The sequence below is a fragment of the Nestor notabilis genome, unplaced genomic scaffold (assembly GCF_000696875.1).
Source record: "Nestor notabilis isolate BGI_N333 unplaced genomic scaffold, ASM69687v1 scaffold6913, whole genome shotgun sequence".
Taxonomy (NCBI): Eukaryota; Metazoa; Chordata; class Aves; order Psittaciformes; family Psittacidae; genus Nestor; species Nestor notabilis.
Genome location: NW_009923202.1, coordinates 31284 through 54360, shown reverse-complemented (window position 1 = coordinate 54360; position 23077 = coordinate 31284). Strand labels below are relative to the sequence as shown.

Below are 23077 nucleotides of genomic sequence, written 5' to 3'. Positions count from 1 at the left end.
GCAGGAAGGCCTCACTGGAGCAGAGTCACAGGAGAATGCAGAGAACTGGCAAAACTTCTACTTCCTGAGTAAGAAAAGGAAGAATCTCATCAAGAACCCATGTGGTGAAGGTGAGAGATGAGCATAACAAGCCCCAGGATTTCATAGAGGTGACCGGTCACTGGAATTGGGCATCTCCAGTCTTGGGAAAAAAGATCTTAGTTGCTACCAGGTTGTAGCATTTTCTTCTTGCCCAAGAGTCAAATCACTTAATGCAGTCAAATCATTTAATGGGCATGAAGGCCTTTGATAATCAGCCTTTGCAAAGGGCTCTACCTGACATCAACTTTCTATAAGCCCTAGCAGGGATTCAGATCATATTTGAGACAGAAATGTCCTTTGCAAGCCCTGTCCAGGGCAGTAACAAGCGGGACTGAGCCCCTGTGCAGTGCAGTACTGGGAGGGACATGTGCATTTCTAGATTGCTTCTTGCAAAGCCAGGACAGGAAAGATGAAGCCCTTCCCTGCTCAGGAGCTGGCCTACCCATAGCTCACCAGGCACTTCAGGCTTCCTTCCTTGAAGCAGCTCAGACAAACCTTGTCTTTACTCTCCTTCCTGCAGCCTGTCAGAGCTGTGCACACCCCCTAGTTGCCATTATGATGATAATCTATGAACTTTGCTTGCCAGATCTGCAAGATGCTCAGCAATAAGCAGCAGTAACCAGGCCTCAACAAAAGCAGCAATAAACACATTTTGCACATCATAGACCAAAGCAGTATCAACACAGCTGCTCCATTCTGTTCACAGATTATCTTTCTGGAAGCTTTTCCAACACCCAGGTTCCCTCTGGCTGAGACCGGAGGAGCCCAGTGTTTAATACTGCTTCTAGACATACCACTTAGCAATTTAGAAAGCTTAGAAATCCAGCAGTCAGCAACCCTCTCCAGGCTGTGCTTGTGTTATAAAGCTGGAAGTACTGAAACACAGTTCAGAACACCTAAATAATCTTTCTGGAGTACTTAAATACTAAATAAAGTACTTAAATATACCCACATAGCCATTGTACATGGCCATTTCGGTGGGGAATGTTAAAGTCTGCTAATATTCAGTTCAGCCACACTAAAGGTATTTGCCTGACCCCTACTTAACAAACATCTCTGTAGTCTACATACAAAATCATACAATCCCAGACTGGTTTGGGTTGGAAAAGACCCTAAAGCTCATCCAGCTCCAACCCCTGCCACGGGCAGGGACACCTTCCACTAAAGCAGGTTGCTCCAAGCCCCTGTGTCCAACCTGGCCTTGAACACTGCCAGGGATGGGGCAGCCACAGCTTCTCTGGGCAACCTGTTCCACAGCATTCCTTTCACAAGCCAGAAGAAGGTCCCAGGGGAGGTGATCAGGTTCTGCTGGCCCACAGAAACTAAGACTCATTCAAGTCTCTTTTCTGCCATTTGCAGAAGACTTGCAGCACTGGGGAGAGGTAGAGAATGGAGGTGATGGCTGGAAAATTGAAGAGCTCCCCGGGGATTTTGGAAAAGAATTCCCGAGTGAAGAAGTCCATAAGTACTTTGTTACATCTTATGAGTAAGGCTGCTTTCTTCTCTTATTCAGGGAAGGGGACATTTTTGGTTGCCCCAGTACCAGCAGAGACTGTGATACCCATTAACATCTTGTATTTCAGGTGGTGTCGAAAGGCTCAGGTCATTGACCTGAGGGCTGAGGGCTACTGGGAAGAGCTGATGGATACAACCCAGCCTAAAGTTGTGGTAAGAGACTGGTAAGTAGCAAGGATGCCTCAGAAAGCAGGCAGAGAGTCAAGAAAGAGAAGGAATGGCACATACCTGCCCTGGACCTTAAAACCTCAGCTCCCAGGATCCCCTCGATGTGGGACAGGGCTGGGTCTTGTGGGAGCTGCCTGTGGTGCTGTAAGCCAAGCTTCAAATTGGTGCATGTGGCCTCTGAAGACCAGGTTCTTGTTGTGAATGAGGGGAGGTGGTAGGTTGGGGCAGGAACCATTGCAGATTTCCACCTCAAACCAAGGCTCCAGTACCTTGAGAGGATGGAGCCTGCATTCAGCAAGATGTGGTTGTGTGCTCTGGCTCTTTTGTAGCATAGGTCTCCTTACAGGTATGCAGGGCGCAGTGATGCCGGCTGCCTCTATGAGCTCTGTGTGAAGCTGCTCTCAGAGAACGAGGATGTTCTGGCTGAGTACAAAAGTGAGACCATTGCCATCCCACAGGACAACGATGCCAGCTGGACTGAGGTGAGTTACATTCTGGGCTCAGCAGGTAACACCCGACCTGCAGGAACTGGGAATGTTTGCAAGCAGAGAGAAGTAGGAGAGTTCCAGAGAAGGCATCTGTCTTGTTCTGTGGAGCTATGGCCCTATGTTTGAACACAGGGATTATACTGGGAGGCTACCTTACATAAAACTTGGGAACTTGCTGAGCCACCACTGCAGGTGTAAGATGGAGATGCCTGAAACTGGGGGAGGCTCAATGGCCTCTGAAAACAACGGGATCAAAGCTCCTTCCATCTAGTAACTCCCACTCTAAATGTCCTCACTGCTACCCAACCTGTTAGGTATGACTCAGGCAGGTGGGGTTGAAGGCTCTGTTGCACTAAAGGGTAGGTTCATGGTGGTTTGACAATTACCAATGACCACTTTGTGTCTCATCCCAAAGATCTCCCACACCTTTTCCAACTACGGCCCTGGGGTCCGCTTTGTCCGCTTTGAACACGGTGGCCAGGACACGCTGTTCTGGAAGGGATGGTACGGCGTACGTGTGACCAACAGCAGCGTGACAGTGGAGCCATAGCCATGCAGAACTGGGGCCTGCATGCTGGAGCTGACTTCCCTCAGGGCATTCCATGGCCTCCGGATGGTTTCCGCATGGTGCTGCTTCCAGGCTGTAGCGCACACGGCCTTCCTGCGCATGAATAGGGCGTGTGTGAGATGGCAGGGGCCACCATCTGCCCTTCCTCAAGGGGACTGTGCGAAGAACGTGAATGAATTTGTGAATGCACCACAGGAGAGAGAGCCTCGCCGCTTGCACAGATGTTCTGTCAGCTATGAGATCCCCAAAGGTCCTACAGATCTTGCTTCTAAGCCACTAGCACCCTGCCTGCTTCCCAGACTTGGGCACCCCTTAACTTTAAGGGGCACTAAAGCTTATTTGTTTGTTAGAAGGTAGAGTAGAAAAAACGGAAGAAAGAAAAGCATAGTCCTTGTGTCTGGGAACATGCCAGAGCCTTGTCACATCTGAAGCATCACCAACTGCTTCATGAGAACCTTAGCTTCTCCCATTTATAAACCATAGATGTCACTGCTGGCCACAGAGGAGCTCCAGCTTGGCTGCCAAGTGCTGTTAGTTTAATTTTTAGTGAAAATGCAAAGCAGTTGGGATTAGATCCTTTTCTACTATTCCCAGCATCCATTTATCAAGTGTTGGGAACCAAAATGTCTCTAATGTCCAACCCTGGTGCTTCATTTAGCTCCCTCAGACAGAGCAAGCAACAGTAATTGCTGGGGAAGAGATGCCAAGGCCTTAGGGAAATGGGTTAGAAGCAAAGTTGGGAGGGGGTCATGGGACAAACTCAAACTCATCTACCCCTTCCTGGCCTCTGCAGGTGCTTGTTCATGCAGCAAGCACCCTGGACATCTCCTGGCAGGCAGGAGATACTCTTCACACAGCTGCTGTTAGCCCCACTTAATGGCAGTTCTTTCTGCCTACTAACAGTGTCTGCAAAAGTACACGTCTGCCTCCACTCCATGTGCTCACTGACAGGACTGCACTTCATACATACTCCCACTAGTGCCTCTTGCTATCAGCTGAAGGCTATGAGCCACCGTCCTGAACCAAGACACCTAAAGCTTCCCTGAGCCAAGTCTGTCCCTGCTGGTGAGTCCTCTCAGAAGAGCATCTCCTTAATAGAGCTGGTGTTGCCTAGAGAGAAAGGCACTTACATTTTCGCATCCATCTATCGGTCTTCCCTTCCTGGGCTGCCAGCACCTACATACTTGAATGCCACTTTGCATCAAAGTGCACCATTACAAGTGCAGTGTAACTACTATTACCTGTAGGAGAGAGCTTGCGAGCTGGTCACTGCATGCTCTGCTTCACCAGGCTTTCTGCACTGGGATGCTTCCAAACCACAGCCACACCAAGCCACAGGCCAGGCAAACACAATAAAGTGACACAGTTGTGTGTGGATCTTCCTTTGTGTGCTGGGTGTTTATATCCTATGCTTCAGTATGTGTCTTCTGCTCAGTTATGTGGACTGCTGTCAACAACCAGGAGTCATTGTATCTTGGATAATGAGTCTCCCTGAAAGAGGTAGATGTTCTGTTCCCTGGCCCAGCAGCCTGAACCTGTCAGAAGCACTTGATGGGCAACAGCTTTGCAGAGCAGCAGCAGGCAGAGGTGCACTTAAAACACAGTAGGAATTCATGCAAGGCACAGAGCAGGTCCAGGAAAGCTCCTACACAGCCCAGCCCTGACAGATGCCCTCCAGGTCGACTGTAACTGCAGCTCTGTTATGAGCTCAGCCTTGGTTCTGACCCAGGAGAGACCAGAACCAGTTCAGAATTTAAGCCTTTCCCCTCCATCACCCCTGCACACACAGTCACACACCACCACAGCCTTTAGTGAAGCTGACAAAGTTGTTGGTTAATGTTCAACTCGCTGCCAACTCTGCCCCACAGAAGGAATGAGGCCTCCGCCTGTCCCTGGGGAATTAATACAACAAAGGCATCAATATTCCACGTCTTGATGCAGTTGTTAAATTGAACCTTTCCTAAGTCATCATCTCAGAGTCAGGACCCATGTAAATCCAGGGTAGGGCTCACCTAGGCTGGACCACTGAATGCACACAGCCCCCCCAGCAGCTCCTTACAATGAACGCAGCTGCTGGGGGCTTCCCACTCAAGCCCCCAGGCCTGATGTTCACATGCCAGGGGCATCCTGACCTTCTTCCTCCCCTCCAGGAGGTGCTTTCCAAAACATTCTGCTTCCCTGCACGCAACAGCTACCTCTGCTCCACAGAGCTGCCTGCAAGAGCTGCTGCTGACCACAGGGGAGAGATTACTCCTTTCCTGCAGCCACATCAGTACCAGAGTTCCAAAGCAAGTACTTGAGGGGGAAAGAAGGAATAAAATCTGTTCACATTATAAATATTTCATTCCAAATGCTTTTGGAATTTTGATCAAATCCCACAGGTCTGAATGCACTGAGATCTGCAGCACACACTTCCAGGTCCAAGGCAATGTCAACTCATCTGTCAAACAGTGCAGGACATTAATGGGTTCTCACATGGTACAGACTTCATTGAAACGGGGATGATGCAATTTCATAGGATTGCAGAATCAGTGCAGCTGACAAAAGGGTTTGATGTATTTAAGCTCCCAGCCACTGAAGGGCTCCATCACACACAGCTTCAAACAGGAGTGCCTTCTGCTTTCTGTTGTGCATCACCTGCAAGCAGTTGGGTGATGCTACACAGGAGCCTTTGGGAACACTGATGAACAACATAGAAGTGTGCTGAGCAGACAGAAAGGTCTGTCCCCAGGTAATCTGTAACAGAGATTCTCATCAGCCAGACTCAGAGTATTTAGAAATCCAAGCATTAAACAGACAAATTCGATTGTTGCTGGAGGAAAAAGCCAAAATCAAAACCACACAAAAGGGTCTCCTCCCAGTCCTAAGCATGACAACAAGAGCTATAGAAAGGGCTCTTACGTCCTCTGTACATCAAACCAAAGTTCATCACAGCCATCTCTGGTGCAGACACCACTTAGTAGTGAGCTACACCAAAGAATAGAAATGCCCTCCAAAACAGCCCTCAAAACAGCTGGACGATGAGAGCTGGAGTTTGAGGCATGATCTACTCACCCCTGGCCAAGACACCAGCACAAACACACCTCTTATCCTGCCTTCTTTAATACTGAGTGCCACTAAGAGAAGCCTTACACACAGGGTGCCACGCAGCCCCTTCTCACTCTCTGCAGCTGACATCTCATGTCCTGGGTGCCAATTGCATCCTGGTGGCTGCAGTTGTACAAGATCCACAGTAGCTTCTACAGCAAGTCTCTTGCAGAGGAACAGACCAGAGCAAGCTGTGGCCCTGGCAAGGAAGCACTAGCATATATCTCTTGTCAAGTCTAATTGACTTTTTCTGTATGAAGCATCTATTCTTACCCATCTGGGGGGTTTGTGGACAGATGGAGAAATTTCCTCCCCCATCAGGCATTCAAGACTGGGGATGGGAGGAATGGGGGAGAAAAGAGTAAAATCTATCTAACAATTCCCTGTTGCTTGCAGCCCAGCTGTTCCAGCCAGCCGTAAAAGGAAGGATAGTTTAGGAGACTGATTTCTCTAAATCAAACAGCTTGTAGGGGTTGGGAATGCCACTTCCTAAAAGCCAGGACAGTGGGGCATCAGCCACACATCAGCCTAAAGCTACAGCAGAGATAAGTATGGCCACAAATAGGATGGAAAGCCAGTGAACTACCCTTGCATTTGGGCCAACAGGCATGCCAGGAATGGAAAACCTGCAAAGAACTGGAAAACACTGAGCTAGTGAAGAAACATCCCCTGGGCATACACCTCCCTTTGCAGTTCTGATACAGCCATTCCCACACCTCCTTCAGTGCTGTCCCATACCACACAGATATCTCAGGGAAAAACAAAAAGTCCATGGGTGAGCAGCACTGGCACTGAGCTAAGATGATTCCTGCTCCTCCTGACATCCAGCTAGCTCCTCCTGACATTCTTTGGGCAATGACTGCCCTGTCTTTCCCAGTCTCCTTACCTATTAGTGACAACAGGGCCTAAAGATGCTTTCCTACTGGGCAGGCACTTTGGAATTAGTGAGCTCAACTGGGAAGTCTCAAGGAAGCTGGAAAGCTTTAGAAGCAGCATAACTACTGAGAGTATAACTAAAGCGTAACTACCAAGATAGCTACCCAAGAGAGATGATCTCCTTACACAGCAGCCTGTGTGTAAAGCAAAGGTACCCAGACAAACCAGAACCTGACAGACATGGTCAGGACTGGTGTGTGAGGAAGAGGTGTTGAGGAATAGAACAGCCAGACACAGTCAAGCAAGCACATGAGCACACTTCTGGGCTCAGTGTCAGCCTCCCTCGTTTATTGAGGAGGAGTTTGTCTCATGCCAAGACTGCAGCGGAGGCTCCCAACCGCCTTCACCTTCCCAGCAGCTCCAGGCTCTGGTGCGGTGCTCCAAAGGCTGCCCCATTTGCAGACCACGCACTGGGGATGCCAAAACCTCCGGTGACCCACGGCTCCCGGCGCTCTCCGCAGCTGCTGCCGAGCGCTGGTGTCAGCAGAGGGCACTCGGGCTACAGGTACCGGCCCCGGGGCTGCTGCTCCGGCCGTGCCCAGAGACCGGCCGGGCAGCTGCCATGTACCACTGCGAGTGCTGCCCTTGTGGGCCTGTTCCTCATCACTGCATCTTGTTTCTTGCGGCTGCAGCTTAGGCTCAACTTAGTGTTTTCTCTTCTCCTCTTTACATACCTGCTGCTATGGTTTGCAGAGTAGCTTTGCTAGGCAGACCCCAATGCTTACCCCACTTTTGCTACACAGACTCTTAACGCCTGCATCTGGGACACCCCATGTATTTTTGGAAGTCCTTGGCCAAGAGGCACTCACAGCACACTTGTCTTGGATGCAAGGCAGTCTTTTAAACTGTCACTGTGCAAATCAGAGAGCAGTGAAAGCTTTCTTGAACACAGATCAACACCCGTCTTTCAAACTGAATTGGAAACAGCACAACTCGCCCAACACTATCCTACAGCATGATTTAGGAGTATCACTCAAATCAGTAACATTCCTTTCCTTGCAGAATATCTTCTTACCTTAATCCAGCCCACAATCATCAGAAGAATCACACTCAGAGCAGCAGGGATGTCTGCATCCCCATCTACACTGTGCCCAGGCACTTGGTGCACTTCAGCTACCTCCCTTGCATGCAAAGCTCAGCAGCCCTCCCCAGCAAGGCAGAGTCCAAGCTATATTACATATGCCCTTGGCTAACCTCCCTTGCAGGCAGTTAGAGCAACTCATCTGGAGCTGGTATCTGCACAGACCCATTAAGCACAGCACAATCAGTGCTGCCAGAAAGGCAGAGAGGCCACAATAAAGTCGTAAGAATTCTGGCTGGACTGATGGATGGTGGGGAAACACCTCTGACTGCAGCAGGAACAGGAGCATGGGGCTAACCAGGGAGGGGAGCAAGATTTGGCAGCAAGATGCCTCCCACTGAGCACGCTGCATGGTCAGAAGAACCAGAGGAAGGGGAACATGCTGTGGAGTGCTCCCTGAGGGAGCTGCCTGGTGGGGACAGCGTAGAAGGGGAGCCTGGTTAGTGGCATGGGTTGTATGAGTACTCACAGGTAAGTGCATTGTAAAGTACAGGGGCAGATAAACCCACAGAGGTCTGCACGTGCCACGCAGAGCATTTCAGAAACCACCCCTTTGGCCTTCCTGCATTGCCAGGATGTCCTCAGACACTAGGGGAAGAGAGAAGTTTTCCTGAGCACAAAGCTCCTCTGAGGAAGGCCAGGACGTGGGGGCTGAGACAGGATGATAGCAGAGCTCTGCTACCTGCAATCCTTCCAAAAGGTCCTGAAGTCAAGCAGTATCATTTCCACCTCAGCACACACCACGCAGCCCTTCTTATTAATATTGACATGTGAAGCATTGCAAAACGAAGCAGATAAAATCCCAATCCAGATATGAAGAATGACTTTTCATTTGTAAATGAAACCTAATTTCGTGTTGACTGTGCCATACAAGGAGAAATAATGAACTGGATTAAGATGAGATCTTGTTCACTTGTGCTGAACAAAAGCCAATTAATTGCCAGCACGATTATTGTGAAGTCTTTCTTGCTTAAAGAACAATCAGATAGAGTCGAGGTGCTGGTGGAGGAGCCCTGCTTATTGGAGCAATAACTCTGCCTAAACATACAAATACAGTGCAAAGGGTCAGGTAGCCACATAGAGACTCTTACCTGGCTTTTGCACCCCTCTCTTGCCAGTCTGCACACAGGAGAGAGATGCTTCAAAACCAACACAACCCCAGGCTTGCCTACTCCAAGTCCCCTTCTCCTGTCTCTGGCAGACCCCTCCCCATCTGTACATCACTCCTGACAGAGATTCATCCAGCCTTTTTTCAAAGTTTTCTGGCTATGAAGGCTTTACCCCCTGCAAAACCTTTCTTACATTCCTTTCCCACACTGACATGCTTCCTCCCTCTTATCCAAGCTAAACCTCTGCTGCAGTCTCTGCTACTTGCCTGGCCCACGGAAGAGCCACCTTCTACCTACCTGCCGTGACAACAAGCAAGACCATTCCTGTCTCTTCTAATCTGTCCTGTTCCCAAGATAAAACTAGAAATCTGGGGACAAGCAGGGATTGTAGGGAAAGAATCCAATGTCATTGCTCTCCCAGGAAAATGAGGGAAGGCTTGGCACAGAACTAATGATTTGATGAAAGAGTTCAGCTCTGCGAGGCAAGTCACTTGGGGAGAACTCATGCACTGCTGGGTACATTCACCACCATATGGGAGCCCTAAGCCACCACTAGCCTGTGGGACACAAGGATAGATGCATCAGAACAGATGTTGTGGCACTGATGGGTGGTGGTACATCACACAAACAGTTGGCATAGGGAAGCAAATCCTAGTTCTAGCTGGGAAGCTTCAGGGTAGGAACAGGAGCCAACACCAGCATGGCTGGAACAGGAGGAACAGCTGTGTGGAACTCACTGCCCTATTCCAACAGCAGAGGGAAGCTGAAAGGGATCCTACTCTGCCAGCTTGTGACAGTCCCACCTTCCTGACAGTACCAGCTCCACACATCCCACCAGGGCAGGGATCTGTAACAGCTACAAATAAAAGGCACTGAGTGAATTTGCAGACAATTTACTTGAAGAAAATACTTCTTACTTTCACACCAGGTTAAAAAAAAAAAAAAAAAAAGTAGTAAAATTAAAGCCTGTCAAAGCCTGCAGCACTGGCATTGACAGACAAAAAATTACTTAACAGGAAAAAAATGGGCAGGAAAAGCGATTTTCTTTGCCTGCATTGCCAGGGGAATTAAATCTTGGGGTTTTTTTCCCCGTCACCACGAAGTGGAATAATCCAATATATTAAAGTTAATGTGCTTCTTGTATTTATTGCTGTGTATTTGACCTAACAGAATTTTATTCCTACATTCAAAATAAAAGCATTCCGGAAGGCAGGCTGCAAAGCTCTAGATCAATTACTACCCCCTCCAACAGCTGAAAAGTGAGTTATTTCTTGTAAAAGGGAATAAAAAAGTGGAAAAATAATAATAAAAATCCTCCTTTCCCCTTGTGCAATGAGTTCTGCACTGCAGAGCTGGTGGATTTCAGCAATATTGGGTTTGGTTTCTAAGCAACATTAAAGAAAAACAATCAGGCAGCAGCCTCAGTCACTCTTTTCAGATGCTCATGTCCCCACCCTGCACAGCACAAACTCAGTCACCCACCATCACTGGTAAGGAGGGTTTGGGAGAGCAGAGGCCACAGCTTCCCACTGTGCCCTCAGGGACCGTGTCAGATTCAAGTGCTCCCAGCAATGACAGAATCATAGAATCAACTAGGTTGGAAAAGACCTTTAAGATCACCAAGTCATGCAGAACAACCCGCACAAGGCAGCTCTTGTTGGTGTGCAAACAAAGCTAAGAAACACAGCACTGCGTATGAAAGGGGTAGATAGAAGCGCACAGAGGCAGGGGATAACTCATACCCATCCCAAATCATGGAGACAGACATGAAAACACTCCTTCTCCAACCCAGGCATGGGACAAGCCCTCAGTTATGCCAGGCACAGGATGCCACCGTGCTGGGAAGGGCCTGGACCACCACACACAAGCTGACCTTCCTCTCCTACTTGCAAAGCTCTGACACCTTGCTTTGGGTGATTAACTGAAATAGTAACCTGGTTCTGGGGATCCCCAGAGGCAACAGCAGCTCCTAGTGACACCACTGGGGGCTGTCTGCTGGAACATCCAAGCTGAGACCCCTCGGATCAGCGAACAAGGAACACTGATACTTGCTGCTGCAACTATGCCACCGCTTCTCAGCACGGGCTACACTACCCAGGGCAGTGGCCACTGAAAATGCATCATGGTACATCTGAAGAAGCAGAGGACTTCTATCTTCTCTAGACATTCTACTGCAGCAGTGGTTTTGACGAAAGCCAGACAGAACAAATTACACCTATTAGTTGTCATCAGGTGTTTCATCTCAAAGCAATGAGAAGCTGCTCTACTTATGGTTTGACACACTCCTTCAGAAAAGGAGATGCTGCTCACAGACAGTTACGAAGCTCAGTGCTCCTGTTCCTAGCAGAGAGTTTGGGATTCAGTATGGACAGAAAAGAGGTGGGAAAGGGGCTTTAATACAGGCAGGCAAGCTTAAAAAGCAAGATCATCCTTAAAAAAAGCATGGGATGCATTAATTCCTGATCTGTATGTAGACAGTGCTTGCTCCAGGAATGAAGGCAACAACATACCTACTATGTGCTTCTGAACCATCAGCAGATTTTACTACCTTCCATGAGCCATTATCCCTGTTTCAGCACAGGAATGGCAGGGCCATCAGCTGCCTTGGCTAGGAGTCACACAGGAAGCCTGCAAACACAGCCAAGAGTTCCAAGCCTACAGCCCTGTCTTCTGAACCATGCTGCCTGCCCAGCCAAGCCTCACTCTCCTCCTCACACAGCCTCTAGCACAGCACACGGCCGTGTAGAACACAAGTTCCAACACAATCAGTACACAAGAAAAAGCATCTCAATTGTTAGGGTTTCAGTAAGACAAAGCCATTCCTCTCAGGGGACAGGGCTGGCTTAGGGTTTTATTACCGTTTATGCTACCATGATGTAGACAAAGTTTAAGGCAATGTGAATAGAAGTAACTGTGAATTCCTGAACAGGCATTTGTTCCAGTTACATTTAACTGCAACCTTCAGCTCAAGTGCAGCCAGTAAATCTGAACAAACTGGGGTTTCTCAGAGCTTCCTGGAAGTCTCAGTTTTTGCTCCTGCCTTTTTCCTTTCTTTAAGCCCTGAGTAACTGTTACGTACATGCAGCTCTAACTCTCACTTGCCTGGGAAGCTTTAAATTATTGATCAGGACAAGAGCTCTCCCTTCACATATATTCCATCTAATCCTTTCATTTACTGTGCTTTTTGCCTGCATGCAAAATGAATGTCATTTCATCTCATTTCCAAGCCCCAGTGTCAAGGTCTCCCTTCTTCATTAACACCACCCACTTGGAGTCAGCTGGGGATCCACACAAGGTCTCCCTCCCCGAGCATCAGTGCTGCACACCTTTGTGGCAGGAAGGAGCTAAACTTGAGTAATTGATCTGTTGTTATGCACAGCAGGGAGAAAAACAGCCAGGAAAGACACTCTCCAGCCACCCAGTGGCGTATCTACCACATGAGGCAAAACAAGCGACCACGATGCCTCTTGTCAGTGTGTCAGTGCTGGATAGTGACATCTGTCCTGCAAGACACTGGAAGCCTGTCCTGCCCCGGCATGTCAGTGCCAACCAGCGAGCTGCCAGGCTTCAGCAACACACTCTGGGTCTTCGCCCTTGTGGGTTACACTCATCAGCAATGCCACAACCTTCCCCTACACACACGAGGAGCAGCTGCCTGCAGAGATCTTTGAACTGCCTGAATAATTGCGTCATGTCCAGTTCCCTATGTCCCCACATCCCAGTCTGGCCAGACAGCAACCTGCATCTCCAGAGAGTATTAGAGCTGAGAGGTGCTGCTGTTTTCCCAATGACTTGTATACTGCGGCCCAGAAATCCCAGCCAAGCTTTTCCAGGCTGCTTTCAAACTCTTCCATCACATTGGCTCCTTCATAAGGCTAACCATCATGGACAGAAGGAGATGGGAATAGCCAAGCTGGGAGCAATTCCTGTCCAGATGAACCACTACCTTCCTTTGGACTGTGACTAAGTTTCATGCCTCCTTTGCTCCTCTGGTCTTTTAAAAGTCTTCAGGAAGTTTTCCTGGGAACTGGGGTACTGCTGAACTGTACACTTTACAAAGAGGCAGGCAGACCTGGCACAGCAAGCACAGACAAAAGCAGACAGAGCACACTGCAGGGCATGGAATACGTAACAGCTTGAGCATGCCATAGAGACCCAGATGAAGAGCTACAGCATCTTCTCCTTGTCCATAGCACACAAGAGAGAGGTCTTTGCTCTAACCCACAGCCCTGCTTGCAAGAGTAATGCTACAGGGTCTGTTTCACAGTCACATCACACCAATGCCTGCTGTGCAACCCACACCCTCTGATCCATCCTTCCTCTGACACCAGCCATCACTTCCCACCTTCAGCTCTGCCCATCACCCCCTCCTGGCCTGGCAGGCACCCACAAAGCTGGTCTCCATCAGTATGCACAGCAGCAATTCCCCACCTCATCCACACAGGTCATCAGGAGCCCAAAGCAGGCCCCAGAGACCAGAGCGTCCAGTCAACTACTTGACACTGTCACAGTCCCACCTGGAAACAGACCTGGAGAAATTACCCTGTGTGTACCTGCAAGTCACCTTAGAGAAGAGCAAGTGACCCGTAACAAAAAATAGGCAGAGCTGCAACACCTGTGTTTGGACAAAGCACTTGGGCTGGAGACAGAAGCGTAAAACTCCAGTGAGAAGCAAACTTCTTCATATGCCAGAATGGAGGCAGGAGACATATCACTGTCTCATTCAGGCACCCAACCCCAGAACAGACAAACTTCATGATGCAGAGGCAACAGGAATGTGACCCATATTTTGGCTGATGAACAAGAAGTAACAGGGCATGGATTCCACCTACCACAGCCTTGACCAAAAAAATCCAGGGGTATTACCCCAGTATCCTTGGTTCTTTGGGTATTGGTAACCTCAAGAGAGACCTAGTCCCTGGCCAAGCTGCTGGTCACCAGGGCTTTTGTGTATCCCATTGCATCCCATATTCACAGTCAGGGAAGGAACCTGGTGATAGACATCAAGGACAGCTGGAATATAAGACTAGACACCATCAATCACATCGTGAGTCAATTGACAGAGTCCACTGAGCATTCATTTACCACTTGGAAATCTTTTAATCACAGCTCTGAAGACTGTTTAATGACAGGGATGTTTCTTTACATTGTCTTTCTTAGGAATTAATTCAAGCAGCTTCATTATAAAGAATAAATAACAAAAAGCACATGGCAAAGGACTCCTTGAAAGTCCAAAGGGACAAACTCCTACTCCTAAAGAGATCCCAGGGAAAAAAAAAAAAAAAAAGGAAAAAAAAAAAGAAATGAGTGTCATGCTTCTGAAGAGATCAGTAACTAATGAAGAGGAAAGCCTCTCCCCAGCACTGCCAGTGGAGTTCAATGAATAATGCACAGCTACTAAGGTGAAAAAATGAACAGAAATGCTTCCTTGCCTCCTGGGGCCCTCCCTCCAGGACTAACACAGCTGAGCATGGAGGCTGCTATCCAAGAAATGAAATAAGGCTCCAGAGCATTCCTGAACACCTCCGTGCTACTGGTTCAACATGTTGCTCTGCATGGTCTCCCTGCATGGCTCTTGAACATGCCACCTCATTTTCAAGGTCTTGGATGTCCACTTACAGACCTTGAGACACCTCTACTGTCTGACCCTATCCAGGCCAAGCACTGGGGGAAAGTAACTCCATCCAAAGGGATTAGTTATGGAGTAGAGAGCAGATGGTTGGCTGCTGACATCTTTCTCCCACTGTGTGTCAGGCATCTCCTCTCTCCAGCTCAGTCAGCCACACTTTTTTGGTGAGAGCTTCCACCCTGTCAGATAGGTCTGAAAGTTCCATTTAGTTGAGCTACATCACTGTGGTTTATTCTTAAATGACACCACATCATCTGCATTAGCCCCTTTCATTCCCACACCTCGGAATGCTTTAAGCTTCCTAACAAACATAATTAAGGTTATTAAAGGACAATGCTCCTATAAGGTAAGAATGTTAAGAGATCCCAAAAGACACTACTGAAATGCATCTACCTCTAGATGGTACCAGGAGCTGGGAGGATAACACAAACCAGTTACACAGATACATTTTGTGTCCTCTAAGTTTTTGACTCAGTCAGGATTTTCTCAAATTATACTACTTAATATCAAGTTTCCACCATAACTGCTATGAACAATTTTTGTACAGCAATTGCAGGAATTAGACCTCCTTGCTATTTTGATGACAGGCAAGAGGAGATTTTCTAAGTTCCGGGGACTAGATGTGCCAAAGCCAACAGATGTTAAGTGACAACAGAGCCGGTATTCTCTCCTGGGAACTCTTGGGACAGCCTGGCTTCATATGCTTAACTTGCTTGCATGTCCCTAGGGGTTAGTGCATTATGTCCATCCAAGTTAAAAATCCAAGCAGTGCTCTGGACACGTTAAAAATTACCACTATCAAAGCTGTTCACATGCTTTTTCTATACCAAGCACGTAGCACAGGAACATAACACACAGGCGCTAACTTTAGAGTTCATTCCTGTCTCTCCTGGCACTCTGGTCCACCCCCAGAGCCTCTCAGCACACCTCAGCAGGCTGGGACTGACAGCTTCCCCTCCCCTTATCTCTGCTCTCCACTTTCTCCAGCAATGACTGCAGGCAAATCCAGCTCACCCTTTGCCATAGATCAAAGCACTGGGAGCCAGGACAGGCAGCAGGCAATGGGGATGTCCTGAAGCCCAGATGCCAGGCTCAGCCCAGCCCCTGTGCCACGGAAAGCATCAGCCTCCCAACACAAATGATCGCCTGTGCAAAGCAGCTTCCACAGGGAAGGGGGAAATGAATTCCTCCCTGATCCCCCTCTGAGCTCAGCTTATCCCTGAAGCATGAGATTCAATTACCCTTATCATTATTGTAGCTTGCTTCACTAGGAATGTTATTAGCAGTGATGAAATTATCCAGCCCTGGTTTACGCTGCAGAGAAATGCAGGAGGCTCCTCTGACAGCTGGGAAGGAAAAGGGCTCATGTCCAAGTGCTACAGCAGCCACCCCAAAGGCAGAGCCAGGACAGTGGCCTCAATTTGTGCCATGCACCTCTGTCACAGAAGCCACCACCTGAGGACCACAAGCACTACAGTCATGGGAGCTGTTACATCACCTCTTTGTAGCAACACAGTATGCAGACCTGGCTATCAACAGCACAATTCCCAATCCCATCCCCTCTTTAAGTTCTGGCCCAAGCAGGGCTTTCCCAAGTTATACTACTTGAAATGAGAAGTTTCATTCCTCAGTATCACAACTGATCCTTGATCTGTAATTGTGCTAGGCAGAACTGTTTCACCTGGGTATGGAGGTACCAGGACAAGTTTCTGACCTAGTGGATCCATGAGCTCTGCCATAGAGGACTGGAAACACACACACCTCAAGAAAAATCAGGCAGGATTTCATTCCTGAAGTGATCTGGAAGCAGGCAGCCCTATAGCTTCATCCTCCAAAAGCATCTGACTGGCTGTTCACTGTGGCTGCCACACAGAGAGAGGAAGAAAGCAGGAGCTGAACAAGCAGAGCCACAGGGACCTGGAGACTCACGCACTGTACACAGAGGGACACTGAAGGAGAACAGTCGATGTTCCAGGGTCACTTACCAGGCATTACCTGTACTGAGAGCAGCTGTGTCCACCACATAAGCAAGGCAGCAGACTGGCCTCAGGCACACTGCATTTGGGGTTGCCTCAGCTACACCCCTGCCTCAGTTATAGAGCAAGTTCCACCTAGGTATCATTGTGCCTGCAGGACACAGACGCAGAGTGTCAGGCAATAGAGGCTTTGCAGAGCAGCACTTACGTCCCTGTATGACATAACTAGCATGCTGCTTCCCTGCCTCCTCTGAGGAGAGACCTCGAGCACTTCTCAGCAACAGCAGCACCCAGGGCCCATAAGGACTTGCAAACCAAGCTCAGTGGTCAGCAACCAGCACAGCCAGTAAGAGAGAAGAAAATCAAGCCAGAGCCATTCAGGAGACAACTAAGTTGGAACCAAACCAGTAATTCTCACCATGCCCTTTATGGTCCTCACTTTTTCAGGTTTAAGCTGAATTGGAAACAGCCTTAGCCTTGCTTGGAAGAAGCAAGCAAACTATGAGCAGTGCAAGGGAGAGCTTGTTTAAGTGGATATGGGGTGCCCTTGTAAAATGGGAGCATACATAGGTAAAAAGATAAGAAGGAAAGCTGTGGGCCTGCAGGTGGAATGCAGCAGTGCATGAACAGGTCCACAGGCTGCTGTGCTGGGGGAAAATGCATCATGCATGGGCAGAAGCAGGACAGCAGTGGAATACAGGTGGAGTAGGACTGCAGGAGTGCAGCACAGGTTCACACAGGGAGAACAGAGGCGCAGTGCAGTCAGTGCAGAGGCACAGCTATCCACTCTGGAGCTGGAATACAACCAGGCACATTCTGGCAACACCACTCTGTATACACCAAGATGTGTGTGACCAATTATGTCAGCCAGGCCTGTTTTCTAGGCTTATGCATAAGATATTGCTGTCAGAAAGTAAGTATGGAGCAGAGGAGTGAAAGCAGGCAGGCTTGTACACAGACACCTGATCAGCCATGGAACAGATGGGATGCTCAAGTCCAGGTGTTGTTGCCTTTGGAAGCATGGTGTTGTGCCTATGCATGCACACATGTAGGCACACAAAATGACACTGCAGAAGAGCAGCATGTTGGGTATCCTATGCACAAATCTGTGCTGGGGGAGTTCAGCGTCTCATATCCTCAGTCCCCGGTTTCCCTTTGCACACTCAGCATCCCCTGAAGGGGCTTCCCCTTCTCCTGCCATCTCCAATCCCTCCTCAGCTTCTTCTCCCTTTGGAGCAAGTTTTGAATTCATCACTGTTTTGAAGAAAGCAGTTAAAGAACAAAGCAGAACTGATAGCTAAATTAAACCTGCTGAGAGCACTTGTTTAATTGAAAATGCCATCTGTAATTTAAATGTCAGAGCTGGGATGGTTATTAAAATCCTCCTTGATTACTGCACCTCATTTCACAGTTTCAAAACAGACAAGAAAAAGCTGCAAATGGGCCATGTAACAGCAGCACCGAGCAATTAATAACCCCCCCAGCACCCACCAGCAGGGGCCAGGCCAGCTCAGTCCTTCCCCACAGCCACTGCTCCTTCTCTCCTTATGCCCACCAAGGCTGGCTCTTGTCTTTGCCCAGTGCCAAACCTGCCTCCCCCTCTTGGAGGCTGCAGAGGGGATCACAGAATCACAGAATGGTTTGGGTTGGAAAGGACCTTAAGATCACCCAGTTCCAACCCCCTGCCTTGGGCTGGGACACCTCACACTAGACCGTGTCACCCAAGGCCTTGAACACTGCCAGTGCTTAAGAATGGGTGCATTCATCTATCCAGGTCCAGCAGGCAGAAAGCCCTCTGATCACTGCGTACAGCAGGGTCCATACCAGAGGTCTGGCTGCAGACTGGAGCAGCAGCCCTCTGTGTCCCTGCACTGGCTCTGTCTGCTGCTTGCTGCCTGCTCCCCTCTCCTGCCACCCATGGGGTGCTGCCCTGTTGTCATCCACCCATGGCTTCCTTGCTGCTGTAAGCAGTGCTCTCTGCCTTGTAGCCAGCTCTTACCAAGGCAAGGAGGAGAGGAGGTGGCTGGTGGGGTGGAAGGAAAAGGGACAAGCTCATGCCTGTATGAAGGTAAGAGAAAATAGTGTCTTATCCTGCTCTCAGGTTACTACCAGCTCTGATGCAGAGAAGGATAGAAAACAAATCCGCAGCTGTTGAAGCAGCAGCACCAAGGACAGGTTTGCATTAAATAAGCACCATCCATCATTTCAAGACTGCAGTTAATAAACCACAGGGCCTCAGTAAATTAGAGCAGGAGCCAGAGAGCACAGAGGTCACCATGAGCACATGGTGCAGGTCATCTCCTGCCTGCTCCCCTCTCCTGGGTCAGGAGAACAGCCAGTACCCCCACTGCTCACTGCCAGGGAGAGGACCCGTAGCAGCAGAGCTGGCTTCACACTCAAACCCATCACCAACCTTGGGTACAACAGCACACCTGGCCACTGGTCAGTCTCGGGGTGCCCCACTGCCACCAGCACATCTATATGCCATGTAGACCTCCCTTTTCTGTATGGGTACTGCATGGAGGGGCTTGTTAAACTACCCAATACTGCAGTGGGGCTCTGGGAGCACAACTAATGAGCCATTAATGGTCATGGTGAGAGCTGGAGGAGACTTTAATGAGTACCTGGCCACAGCACTATTGCCAGTTGCTTCTTTCCAGCTCCCTACCTGCTACTTTACCATTAGGTTTAGTCTGGGGTGGTGGTGGATGGATGAAATCCATCACTCGTCCTTCCACTCCTGGTATTAGAGAAGAAGGAGCAGCAAAACCAGTGCCAAGAGCCGATTCCCTGATAAGCTGCTGCATCCAGCTGTGGCAGCACAGATCAGCACTGCAGAGCAGCACTTGATGGGGTTTTTGCACACAACTCTCCCTCAACCTTGACCTTCCTGGTTGATTTTGATTTGATTCCTCGGCTTCACAACACCAAGAACATAAAAAGAAATAACTGGGAAATTAGAAAATGCATCAAGAGATAAACTGGGACAAAGGGTAATGAATATTGCCCCTCAGTAATTCTAAGGCCACTGTAATTAGATGGCAAAGCACTCTGCTTTATGTAAAGAAAATAGTGAGTGCAAACAGACTCCTGTTACAGAAAGCTCAGCCCACATTAAAAAATGCAGTAATTAAAACCATAATAAGCTGTAACAATTAATGAAACCTTTCAATAGCATCCTCAGGCTATAGCATCAGAAATGGTAATTTTTAAAGACAAACTTAACAGGACACTATAAATGGAGAAAGGGATCACTGGGGAATGATCTGCTGGCAGCCAGTGCTAGGAGCAGATCTCAGCTATCAATCTGCCAGTCACCAGCAACACTCAAACCCCTCAGCAGTGTTCCAGGGAACATGAGGTGGGCAGGGGCTGGATCCTCCAAGAAGCTTGGCACAGCACATTCCCCAGAAGAGGCACAGAACCCTTGGAAAGGCCATACAAGAACAGCCCAAATACCTCCATGCTGGCAGACCCCCAGCTTTAGCATCCCACATACACAATCCTCACAAGTGCTTTCAGTAATCAGGGGTTAGAAAGTAAAGAAAAAGTAATTTCTGTCTATCATAACTCAGAGGGGGAGTTTGAGAACCTTGTGAGAGAGGTTAAGCTTAAAACACAGCACATACAAACAGGTATGTTGTTTAGGGGGAAAAGGGCTGTCAGAAAGAAGGGAGGTATCTCCCCTGCTGCTGATCTCTCTCTGCCCAGCAGCAGTCCCAAGCTACACATTTTAAGCCTGGGGACTGTGGCTCGTGACAAATGGTACATGTTAGATCTCATGGATGTAATGAGTAGGGCTCACACAAGCCCAGTCTGGACTAGAAGCATGCAAAGGCAAACACAACTTCCCAGCTCTAGTACCTCTAAGTTTGTAGTAAATCACATCAAGGCAGAGGTATCTCAGCATCACAAAGGCTACCACATCCACAGGATTCACCTGCAAATACTTGGCTGAGGACACAACTTCCTTCTTGCTAGTTTGACAAGGAGCAACTGCGTCTGCTGTGGCACACAGCAACTAATAAATCTACAGGGAAATGGGCATGGAAGACAAATGGGCTTTTTCACCCCTTTCCTATGCATTTCTTGACTCGTTGCTCTACAAAATATACTCCCTTTGTTCTGGGTGAAAAAGTCCTTTCCCTTTGGGTAGGCAGACTCCGGAAGGCCATAAAATCCCAGATTTCTTTCTGCATCAGCTATTCCATGCAACATTAAATTAGGATAGTTGCTAATACTCCAGAGTAATTGCCTCCTCCTTTCTAAGGAGTTAAGTAGTGGAATGCAATGAAAGCAGAATAGATTCTATTACTTAGGGTCAGGATAGGAGTCAGCAAGTTAACCTGACTTGGCTTAAGGATGCAAAAGGCTCACTTCCAGCTGTAACAATGAGTACTCCCCTCCCCTGGCACCCATTCACTTGGAGGAACTGAATTCTTCTGCCACAGGAGGAGGATTTGAGAGACAAGTTTGATTTGGAGTGTGACTGAGTGCCCTGGCTTCAGCCCAATGAAGCACTTGCAGCCCTGATGAACTGTAATCACAGATAAGTCCCAGGGAGATATCCCAGTGTTACTTTGAGATTCACTACTATCATTTGTGAGTAGAAGAATGCTAAACTGAATACTCAAACCAGTACTAAATGCTAGGTTCTGCAGTCAGAAATTGCAGTACAATGAAGGAAACCAGACCTGATTGTTCAAGGCTACCCAGAGTCAGCACCAGAGCCAACAACGGGTACACAAATCAGCCTCCTCCCAACAGCCTATCAGCCCCAATGCCTCCCCTAGGAGAGGGGGAACTCCTTCATTGTCATTATCTCTCACAGCAGAGCTCAGAGCTGCTGACATGGAGAAAGAAAGAAAGGTCCAGAATCCAAGCCCTCTCAAGTACCAGCTTCCCCAAATACAGAAACATTGCAGAACCACTGGGCCAGTGGCACACATCGGGCACCAGACATTGGGGCACTACAGGAAGGTCTACAGTGCCCGCAAGAGCACACTTAAAGCCTCGTGTGACTCAGTAATTCCACAGCCAGTATTCCCTGTGTAACTCATGGACCTGGATTTCTACCAAAGAAACCAAAGCACACAAAAGCAGCAGTCCCCCCGCCATGCAGTACGTGATTGCCCAAAGAAGTGGTGAATGCTCCAACCCTGGCAGTGTTCAAGGCCAGGCTGGACAGAGTCTTGGGTGACATGGTCTAGGGTGAGGTGTCCCTGCCCATAGGAGGGGGTTGGAACTGGATGATTTTAAGGTCCTTCCCAACCCAACCCATTCTATGATGTGCAGAGGTTAGATTAGCAAAGAGGCCTCTGGACTGAAAACTACTCCTTCAGCCCACCAGGCCACAGCTGTCAACACACACAAGGTGACACTCCTGCCACATCAGATCACCTCTGCAGTCAGCACCTTGCTTGGATTATAGCACATTGAGCACTACCTCAGACCCTGGCTTCCTTCCCCACAGCTTGGCTTCAGGTATTCGTACCCCCAAATCAGAGCACAGGGACAACTTCAACCAGCCCAGCATCTTCAAAGTCTTTACTCCATGTTCCAGAGCAAAACTAGAAATGCAAAACTGGTTAAGTCTTACCAGAACAGAAACTTGCTATCAAGAAATTTCAGGTTCAGGCATCTCCAGCACTATTTCTTGTGCCAGTTACTGAGGGGGTTTTATTTCAGATCTGGAATATGTGCTCTTCGGAGTTTGATCTCAGCAGCAAAGGTGAATTATTCTGTAAGTTATTTTAACTTACTCTTGTGTATTGTATACAGTTAAATCTCTTTTATTATCACTTATGAGAGAAGGTAAGCTAAATACATGCTCAGGTGCAGAATGGAAAAATCCTTAGGGTATTTTTTAGGGTAGCTTAAGGATTTTTCCATTCTGCACCTGAGCACGTATTTACATGATGGATTCATTACACCTCATTGAGTGAAGGATGGCACATTTTAAGAACACTTATAAATATGTATTCACCTGATAGACTGGAAGAACTAATCTACGTTTGAAAAGGTCCATAATTATGAATTTACAAGTTCTTCCCAAATTATCCCTAAGGGATAGGGTAGGGATGGGAGAAGAGCATCTGGAGCTACAGGGAGATTATACATATTACAGATGCTTCTGAACACAGTAGGAAGGTTCACATGCATACAATGGATATAAAAACCCATTTGCAAGACTCTTTCCTCCCTCTCTCACTCCCCCCAGCATCTCTGAGCAGTGCCACCCTTTCTTAGCAAAGACACTACAAAACCACAGCCCAGCTCTGCTGCTCAGCAAGCCACACAATTAGCAGAACATTGCCATACTTGCAGGCCTTCTCCCCCTCATTTGTTGTAATTAGAGATGCTGCTGCTGGCAGGGGATAGCACACTGACAGCCCTGAGCGCAAGGGAAAAAAGCCAGTTACACAAAAAGCATTCCAAG

The 23077-nt window shown here is 48.4% G+C and overlaps 1 protein-coding gene across 1 annotated transcript in view; it reads left to right on the top strand.

Moving 5' to 3' along the window:
- The window catches only part of FBXO2 (F-box protein 2), a 2932-nt gene extending 130 nt beyond the window's left edge, over positions 1–2802 (top strand). The window contains exons 2-6 of the mRNA XM_010012021.1: positions 5–110; positions 1441–1567; positions 1665–1760; positions 2111–2246; positions 2668–2802. Coding sequence (XP_010010323.1) covers positions 5–110; positions 1441–1567; positions 1665–1760; positions 2111–2246; positions 2668–2802 — 600 coding nt within the window. The remainder of the gene's footprint in view (positions 1–4; positions 111–1440; positions 1568–1664; positions 1761–2110; positions 2247–2667) is intronic.
- Positions 2803–23077: the final 20275 nt, after the last annotated feature.